The sequence below is a fragment of the Mus pahari genome, chromosome 23 (genome assembly GCF_900095145.1).
Source record: "Mus pahari chromosome 23, PAHARI_EIJ_v1.1, whole genome shotgun sequence".
NCBI lineage: Eukaryota > Metazoa > Chordata > Mammalia > Rodentia > Muridae > Mus > Mus pahari.
In genome coordinates this window covers 28,397,103-28,406,720 of record NC_034612.1, presented here as the reverse complement: position 1 = coordinate 28,406,720, position 9,618 = coordinate 28,397,103, and the positions used below count along the sequence as shown (strand labels likewise).

General features: G+C 42.6%; 1 protein-coding gene across 2 annotated transcripts in view; it reads right to left on the bottom strand.

The window, feature by feature from the left end:
- Nucleotides 1–738: 738 nt before the first annotated feature.
- Nucleotides 739–9,618, bottom strand: part of Stag3 (stromal antigen 3) — a 31,183-nt gene continuing 22,303 nt past the window's right edge. The window contains exons 26-34 of one of the 2 annotated variants that reach the window (XM_021222618.1): nucleotides 9,246–9,347; nucleotides 7,616–7,764; nucleotides 7,304–7,432; nucleotides 7,064–7,221; nucleotides 3,481–3,661; nucleotides 3,208–3,309; nucleotides 2,865–2,937; nucleotides 1,323–1,394; nucleotides 739–1,102 (exon numbers count right to left, since the gene is read on the bottom strand). In XM_021222618.1, the coding sequence (XP_021078277.1) occupies nucleotides 1,094–1,102; nucleotides 1,323–1,394; nucleotides 2,865–2,937; nucleotides 3,208–3,309; nucleotides 3,481–3,661; nucleotides 7,064–7,221; nucleotides 7,304–7,432; nucleotides 7,616–7,764; nucleotides 9,246–9,347 (975 nt within the window). In that variant the 3' untranslated portion in view covers nucleotides 739–1,093. The remainder of the gene's footprint in view (nucleotides 1,103–1,322; nucleotides 1,395–2,864; nucleotides 2,938–3,207; nucleotides 3,310–3,480; nucleotides 3,662–7,063; nucleotides 7,222–7,303; nucleotides 7,433–7,615; nucleotides 7,765–9,245; nucleotides 9,348–9,618) is intronic. The other variant, XM_021222619.1, reaches the window with a different exon arrangement.

Here is a 9,618-nt window from a genome sequence, read left to right as displayed (position 1 = left end):
ATTTCCACAGAGCCGCTGAAGAGCTCCATAAGCCCCAGAAAAAAGCAGTGACATCAGAAAGTCACCCAGATGACTTCATGTTTGTGACAGCCAATCTGGTCACTGTACAGAGGTCCTATGCTGCTGCAAGAGGCAGAGTAAGAATTAACAAGTTCTGTTTACAGAATACAGGTCTCCTGAGGCAACTGTGTGGCAATCAGGTGAGAGATATAGTGGAGAGCAGACCAGGGATGGGCATCAGAGAACACTGCGACAGGACTCGTCAGGATCTGGCTGGGAGGACTGGTAGCGTCACTTCCCTCCAGTTCTTAGATTTGGGGTTAGATATGTGCAGTAAGTTCTGTATCCTCCTCCTCTCAGGTACTGTGAGAGTGGAGACTTTCCCATCTTTGAGATAAAGCTATGAGCTACCCTGAAAAGAACAATTAGATGACAGCTACCATCTCATGCTCCCTGGGCTAGGTGGGTAAAACAACAAATTTCAAGAACTTTCAAACTCACTTGCCCATCAGTGCCATCTTTTGTCATTTTGGCCTTCACTGTCACCATCAGTGCAACCGCTCAGAGCCAGCTAAGCTCTCCTGAGCCATCTGTTCCATTCATCTCACTGACAGATCCATCTATCCTTGAAAGCATATACACAAACTACCTGAGGGTACGGAGGCAATTAAACGGGGCCACGGTGCCAGGAAGTCAAAGAACCCAATCTCCATCCACATGACAATCTCAAGCCATACCTATGAAATAGCTGATGTGAACATGTTTATTCAGAGTCTGGCAGTGTTTGGGGAAAAAATATCAAATAGAAGGTTTACTAAACTTCGGTGCTGAGGTAAAGCCCTCCCTACCCAACTCCTACCACTGCAAACAGGCAAAAGCATAAAGCTATGGTGCATTAAGGATGACAGGGCTCATAGCATCTATATACAGCACCCACTTCAGAAAGAAATGGAGATTTGAAAAATAAGGCCATTTCTTTTTTCCTTTAAAGTACTTGGCTGGGACCCAAAGAATGCTTCATTTTAACTCTTTCCTTCTGCTCACTCAAGGTCTTGCAGTGGTAAGTGGAGAAGGGGAGAAGCCTAAAGTCCCATCAGAAATCCTGCAACAAGAAGGAAAATGGAAGACATGGAGTTATGGAGAAAATAAACAAATAGTAAACAGAAGGCTGTGTGTTCTAGGGTAGCCAGTCTAGTTCTCCCACATGGGCTCATGAAGACCACCAGAGACAGCTGCCTGTGGGTTCTGGTCTTTCTTGATAGACAGCTGGCCACCCTCACTTCCAAGGACACACACACACACACTGGCCCTGAAATACTCACCTCCATGTTCAGCTCTGTTGTATCTAATAGGTCCAACCCATGCTCACTGGGAGAAGAAGGGCTATGAAGCATCTAGAGCAAACAAGAGTCAAAAGTTATAAAGATTATTCTGAAATTCTACAAACCAACAGAAACATGGTTCCTTCTGAAGTTTCAATGAATAAATCAGAGAACTGACTCCTCTCTTGGCCTCCAAGCTAGCCCCTTTACATGCATTCAGCCCTGGAACCAGAGAATGGGATTACCCTAGCCCCCTCAACAGGTTATTTGAACAGAAGTATGAAGGTGCTATTTGAATTTTCCTTCCCCTACCCAGAGAATAAAATAGCAGACAGTGTTAGCTTAGTGTGGATAGAATTTCTGTAGCCTTTCCTCCCATCTACCTCCTGCAAGACCTACCTGATATGTATGTTGAGACCCTAACCCTTAGAGCGCATAAAAGAGATGATCTTTGGAATGTGTTTAGGTGGAGCCCTTAGAACTTTGTTAGTGCCTTCACAAGAGGCCAGCAATGGCTTGCCGTTGCTTGGATGAGACAGCCTGAAACTAGCAATGGGCCTTTACGAGAACCCATCTGTGTTTACCAAAACTCAAGATGTCTTGTGCTTCCAGAGCTGAAGGAATAAATATCTGCCATTTATAAGCCTATAGCCATGCTTCTCTAAGCTATGGTATAATCCTTTGCTGTTTATAAGGTGCTTTGTACTCTAAATTATGTGTAAATTCTCCATTTTAAGAATGGGGAAATGGAAGTTAGACAAGCAACAGCTATAAATTCATATGAAACTAAGGACTCACATCCAAGTGACCTCACTTCAAGCTCTCTGTTTTGTTCACTAGATCAGATCATCCATCTAAAAATCAGGTATCCAAGAAAGAGAGAGGGAGGAGTGGAGGGACAGGGATAGACAGACAGCCTTGTCAGGAAAGAGGAAAGAAGGAAGTAGACTGAGTGTTCTGTTCCGGCTCTAGGTAATTCTCCTGAATGTTGGGAGATTCAGTGGCAATATTTATTTGGAAACTGAAGAAATATGCTATTCTAATTCTTTTCCTTTAAAAAAAACATGTATGTATGTGTGTATGTGCATAAACTATAGAACAGGACAAGTTCTGGGAATAATTTCTTGCCTTCTACCGCATGGGGTCTGGACTGGGACTGACCACCGGCCTTCAGGTTTAGCAGTAGACACCTTTATCAACTAAACTATCTGTCTTGCTGGCCTTTGCATTTTTAACTTCTTTTCCTACCAGTTTTCAAAAGCAGAGTCTCACTGTCTAGTCGTGACTGGCCTGGAACTCACTATGTAGCCTTAAACTCATAGCAATCCTCGTGCCTCAGTCTCTTAAGTGCTGAGATTATGAGTGGTCATTCCTAAGCTCCTTATTTAATTAAAGTCTGAACTAAGTCTGCAACCTTTCCTCTTTCCCTCTATGATTCTTTCCAATAACCTTTAGCAGCTTTCAATAAAAAGGTCATCCTGAAGACTGAGAATAGGTGTCTCAAACTCTACATTCCAGGAGAAGGGGCTGCTAGGTCCACACCTTGTCTCCATGTTGCCATTCTTCATCCAGAAGACTTAGCTCTTCTTCCTCATCTTCCTCCATAAGGCTGAGTCTGTGACAGTGGCAAAGAGTAGAGGCTTTCAGATGGTCCTTTCAGGCCCCTTGAGTTTCTTCTCATAGGCATGGAAAAAGAGGGCCTGGCAGCAGGAGGGGCAGGACTTAGGCTCTAGTACTGACTCCCACTTCTGGAGGAACAGTCCTTTGCATACTAGAGACATGCTATGCTGGAAAGAATGTTCTGAGACCAAGACAATCCAAGAATCTCACTGGCTCAGGAGAGATGTTAGAATAGGTAACACCAGCATGAGAAGGGAAACCTCACCGGGTCAGCTGCCTGCCCAAGCCAGAGCTTGAAGGATCACATCGAATCTGGAAACAGGGTGCACTCGACATCTTCAACCTCTGGGTGCCTAAGAGTTGCTGACTATTGAGAATAAAGCAGTGTCAGGGTTTGATAAAAAAGCAAAGGGTAAAAAGAGAGAACAGCACTGAGTGTGGAGGAGACATTGCAGCTATAAAAGCACCAGAAGTACCCAGATATCAGACAGTACTGCAGGGGGAAGGACAGAAACACCAAGGTTTCCCTTGGCCTCACCTGCAGATCAGCTCTGGCCCTGGTCCTGGCCCTGGTCTACCTTTTTGCTTCTTGCCCACTGTCCTCAGACACTGCTTCCTCTTCACTGCTGTGGAGGTGAGGGTGGGTGTTGTGGGGCCACTGTTCAGCCGAAGGCTTTCTTCCTGGGATGAGAACTCTTCTTCCTGAAGTCTGCAAGGGCCTGCAAAGAAGCAGATACACATATCAAATAAACCAGAGCTACTTTCATAAACCTGTCCCTTGTTTCTTAAGGGAAAGTTAAACAGAAAATAATGAAAAATCTATGTAGCCTTATTTTGTTCCATCTCAAGAATGAGCAGAGTCCTACATAATAATGTACCTGGGTGCTACAGTGCGATGCTATATCATTATGTACAGGTCCTATCCTAGAAAATACTACCTACCTAGGAAACAAGATAGAAACAAATACACTTCACAGAGAACATAAACATTTGATGACAAATGTGGGAGATGACTGACTGCCCAAAATTAAGCAGTCTGTTAGGCAATGAATTATGAAATCCTATCCATTCTAGATTGATGATAACTGGTTTTGGACCAGAGACTGAAGCAGATGCATAAGGGCCAGGGAGATAGGGTTTTCTGAAGTCAGAAGATAAAAGGATAACAACTCTAGTGTCTTCTCACCAGTGGAGCCGAGTACAAGCACTCTCTCTGCTAACTAGAGGGAAAAGAGGGATGACGCGGCCAACTTAAGTGTTCACACCTAAAGTTCTCTCCCTGAGAAAACTCAGGCGATGTGATTTTAAAACTGCAGCCAAATATACATCACCATTTGTCAGAAGAGAACATTCACACCTCTACTGACCCTCTTCCTTCTCTGTGACCATGTAACTACAGAGAAACAAACCCAAATTTGCTGTAACCCAACATTAACCTATATGAAGGATTATAGACATCAGAGGCTGTAGCCATACATAAATCTTTGTGAACTTGGACCAATGAATGGTTCCTTAAGACATAACATGAAATGCACAAGTTAAAAAAATAAAAAATAGGTAAAGTGGAATTCATCATAATTGAGAGTACTAGCAAACTAACCAACAGACTAAAAATAGCTAAAACACTTTTGTATATCTTTATCTAATAAACATTTATCTAGAATGTATAAAGAACCCTCAACAACTCAACAATAAAAAGACAACTCTGTACAGAGTTATGTTATACAGAGAAACCCTGTCTCAAAAACAAAAACAAACAAAAAAAGACAATTCAATTTTGAATGAACAAAAGAAGATGAATATGGTGGCTTGGTCTGTAACCCTAATATTTGGGAAATGGAGGAAGAAAAATCAGAAGTTCAAGATCAAGTTCTGCCTGGCCTATACATGACTTTGTCTCAAAGACAGAGGATTTTAATAAGCAATTCACCAAAGACCAACTGTCCATAAGAACATGAAGTAAAAAAACTCAATTTTGTTATCCAATAGGGAAATACAAACTGAAAAGAATGAGATACCAATTCAGTCACTAAAAGATAAACACAAGAAAGCCCAGACAGTCACAAATACTCAGAGAGGAAGAACAACTTGGGCTCCCAATTGTCTGGAAACTCCACTGCTAAGGATGAAGTCTGGCATTACTGGGAAGTCCTGAGCTCAATGCAAAATGGCAGAATCCCTTTGTCAGCGGGGCTTCCTCTTCTCTACCTGGGGGGAGGGGGGATCTCAGACTCCATCTCACCTACCTGAGGAACATCATACAGCCTGCACCTAAAATTCCTGGAATGCTTCCCCATGCTAATGAGGTATCTAAGTACCTTAGCCTTCAGACTTTTGCCCACCCCTTCCCCAAAACTATACAATACTTTATTCACCCCGAATAAAGTGTATGCATACAAGCTGTTTCTTTAATACCATCTAAGAGAGCTGCTTCATTGAACGTAGTCTAAAGGAGCCATAACAGTGAAATCTTCAGAGGAAACCTTCTTACCCCTGGCATTCACTGCAGGACCAGGGTCCTGCCGACCCACCAGTTCCAGACTTTGCTTCATCCTTTTCCTACTGATGTGTACTGGAGTCTGGACATTCCAAGAGAAGAAGTGGACCACAGAACTTGGTTCTGCTTCATCCTTCCCCATTTGGTGTGCAGTGGTGCCTGGACACCACAAGTGAATTAGTGGAAAAACGGAACCACACCCAATCATTGCTGGTGGGAATATAAAATGATTTACGCAACTTTGGAGAACAGTTTGGTAGATCCTTACAAAGTTAAATGTAGAGCTTCCATATAACCTAACCAGAAATTTCATTCCCAAATATATCTCAAAGGTATGTCCACTCAAAACCTTATATGTGAATTTTAATGATGATATGCACATCAGTCTAACAATGGAAACAACCCAAATGTTAATCAACTTATGAGCAAATCAGGTAATGACCATACAATGGACTATTATTCTGCTATAGAAAGAACCAAAAAAAAAAAAAAAAAACAGACTAAACAAAAGAATACAGACACACAAAGCCTCATCATAATATTGACACTGCTTAGATAAACTATCTGCCAGAAACAAATTCAGAAAGAGGAAGGTCAGTAACAGTGCCTCGGGCTGGGAGGACAGGGAGAACCATAAGTCTAACAGGGACACGGATTCTTTTGGAGCACTGAAAATGTCTGAACATTAAAGACTGGTGGGATGGTGAGATGGCTCAGCAGGTAAAAGTGCTAGCTGTAAAAACTCCAAACCTGGGTTCAACACTCAGAATCCATGTAGTGGAGAGAGTCAACTCTACATTATAGCACTGCCCTCTAGCCTCCTCATGCACAATATGGCAAGTACATGCTGTACACATTACACACACTTAAAATAATCTTAAGACTAATAAAATTAAAATGTTAAAGTATTACATAAAGATTATGAATTTGCCAGGTGTGGTGACGCACACCTTTAGTCCCTAGTACTTGGAGGCAGAGGCAGAAGGATTTACGTGAGTTCAAGGCCAGACTGGTCTACAAAGTGTATTCCAAAACAGTCAGGGCCAAACAGAGAGTCCCTGTCTCAAAGGAAAAAAAAATAACAAAAAAATAAAGTACTAAAATTAAAAAAAAAATAATGGAAAGATAACGCACACGCACGCGCACACACACACACACACACATACACTCATGTCCACTATTAAAACTTGTCAAGGAAACATAAAAGCTATGGTTTATAAAATTATGTCTCATTAAAGCGGTGACAGTTTCAAAGTTACAATTTAAAGTACATATTAGCAAATGCAAATTAGCATATGAAACAGATTAGAATATTACTAGAGATGATATAAAAAAGAAAATTAAAGATATTAGGTAGATTTTAGGACAAGTGGTGATCTGAAAGTTATGAGAAATTAATGTATTGTTTGCTGTAAAGGAAACATGAATGCTTGGTTCAATCTTTGGCTTTATCATTAGTTTCTATATCATTTTTCAATGAAGAAAATAAATGATAGTAGGTGCCTGATAAAATATTTGACAAAGTATAACTTTGAAGAAGATCAAAACCCATCTCCTGTAATTAGGGCAAAGGCAACTGGGATATGGTGCTGAACTGATGCCAACCCCAACCCTGAACTCTTACCTTCAACACACCTCTTCTTGGAGTGGGGGGGTCCGTGAGGGCTGGTCTCTGCTGTGTTCTCTAGAGGGTGGAGGGAGTGGCAGTAGGTGGTGACTGGACCCCAGGGATGGCTAGGTGCCTTGGAGACACGCTGCAGACACTTTTCCAGGTATGATAGTCTAAAGGGATGGTACAGAGAATGAACTGAGCTGTCTCTAGACTCTTCTGCAAAGCCACATCTCTATTCAACCACTAACTTACAGTAGCTGCTTGTCCTGATGGAAGAGGCGAGGGGAGAACTCTGAAAGAAGCTCCAGGAATGCAAGATTTGGGGGCTCACGAGAAGAACCAGCAGGAGGAAGCTCAGACAATGAGAACTTGATGCCTTCCCTTGGTTGGGGAGAATTACTTCAGTTAAGAGTCTGAAACACCCAACTATACCATCCCTACATTCTTGCTGCCCAGGCGCACTCAGCACCAGCCTGCCTGCTACTTCTGCACATGGTTATGCTTCCCATCAAGACCTTATTCCCTGCCCTCCCTGTACCCAACCTCTAACCAGCACTTCCTTACTTATGCAGCATGACCACAAGATCTCGGTTATGGAGCTGCTGGGGTCCAAAGCTCAAGGCAAACCTCCGGGCCAAGTCTCTCATCTCAATGAAGGCTGGCAGTTCTGTCAGGCCCTGGGGACCCTGCTCCTGTATCAGTTCTGTGTAGAGCTGAGTGCAGGAGACAAGGCACATTTGGAAAAGGAGAAAAGGGAGCTCAAGAAAAGATTAACTCTCTTCTCTACTCAAGACCCTACAAGGCTTGGATGTGGAGTGCCATCTACTATCTTTCCTACCCAGATACTGCCACATCCTGACCCCTTGCAGCAGAGCACCTCAGCCCTGCTCCATGAGGGTTTTTAAAAATGTGCCCCTAGGGATTCAACATAGGGCCTCATACATTGCAGGCTGGTACTTGACCACTAACAGCCACCCTGGCACTCTGGCTCTACAGAGATAAAAATCTCTCATCAGGTTGGTGCAATGGGTCAGTGAGTAAGGTACCAAGGCTGACTACCTGAATTCAATCCCCAGGACCCCCAAGGTAGGAAGGAACAAATTTCCACACTTTTCTCTAATCACCACACTTACATAATGGTACACGCTTCTCTCGACCCCAGATACAAATATAAAATAAATGAATGTAAAAAACTTTTAAAAGTCTGTCATAAATGAAGGATGCTGTAAAAAAGCAGACTAAAAAACAAAAATCAAGAATTCCATAGAGTCAAGAGAGAGAGGGCTCCGTGGCTGAGAGCATTTGGTGCTCTTCCAGAGGACCTGGATCAATTAGCACCCACATGGTGGCTCACAACCATCTATTACTCCATTTCCAGGTGATCTGACTCCCTCTTCTAGCTATGTAGACACATGGTGCAGACATACATTCAGGTAAAATACTTACATACATAAACAAATTTTTTAAATTTTCCTATCATTTTAGTATTGGTATTAATAACTGATATCTATGAGGCTTGAAGAAGGAGGAAACTGTTCAGTTATCTTAAGGTCTGTGGTTGTTTAAATGAGAATCATCTCCATAGGCTCATATATTTGAATGCTTAGTCACCAGAGATTAGAATGATTAGGAGGCGTGGCCTTGTTGGAGGAAATGTGTCACTGAGGTGAGCTTTGAAGTTTCAAGAAGCCAAGCCAAGCACTATCTCTGCCCTAAGGACCAGAATGTAGCTCTCAGCTGCTGTTCCAGTGAATGCCCGCATGCTGCCATGCTCCTTCCCATGATGGTAAAGACTAAAACCTCCAGGACTGAAAGCAAGGCCCCAATTTAAAATACTTCTAAGAGTTAACTGGGTCATGGTGTTTTTCACAGCAATAAAACAATGACTAAGACAGAGTTTATAAGGTATGAAGAAACTTGTCACAAGAAATAAGATTCAAGAAAACTTCTGTCCTTAAAAATTTGCAGTAGCCAAGCAGTGGTGGTGCACACCTTTAATCCCTTTAATCCCTTGGGAGACAGAGGCTAGAGGATCTCTATGAATGTGAAGCTAGCCTGCTCTACATCAGGAGTACACAGAAAAACTGCCTTAAAAAAACAAAAACGCTTGCATCCCTACGCTGCTGGGGCTAGACAGTAAGGCGGGAATCTAGGAAGAGTGTGCCACAGGCATTACGCCTCCAGGCAAAAGCACCTGCTTTAGGCTCAGGAGCAGGATCCGAGAGCACTGACATCGGTCAATTTGTCTTGCCCGAGTTAAGGTTTCCTTGATAATGTCACCATAGTCTTCATAGAACTAAGAGAGAGGAAGTGAAGACATTAATGTTAACCACAGGGGAAAAAAATCTTTAATTTATTCCTTCGCATCCCTAATCACAACTTCCCAATGAGCATTAGGTAGGAAAAACAGTAACTCAGGAAAAACATAACTCAGACTAAACCTCATCTCTAAATATTGCAGTGTCCAAAAGAAACCAGATGTACAGAGAGAGAGAGAGAGAGAGAGAGAGAGAGAGAGAGAGAGAGAGAGAGAGAGAGAGAGAGAGAGAGAGAGAGAGAGAGAGAGA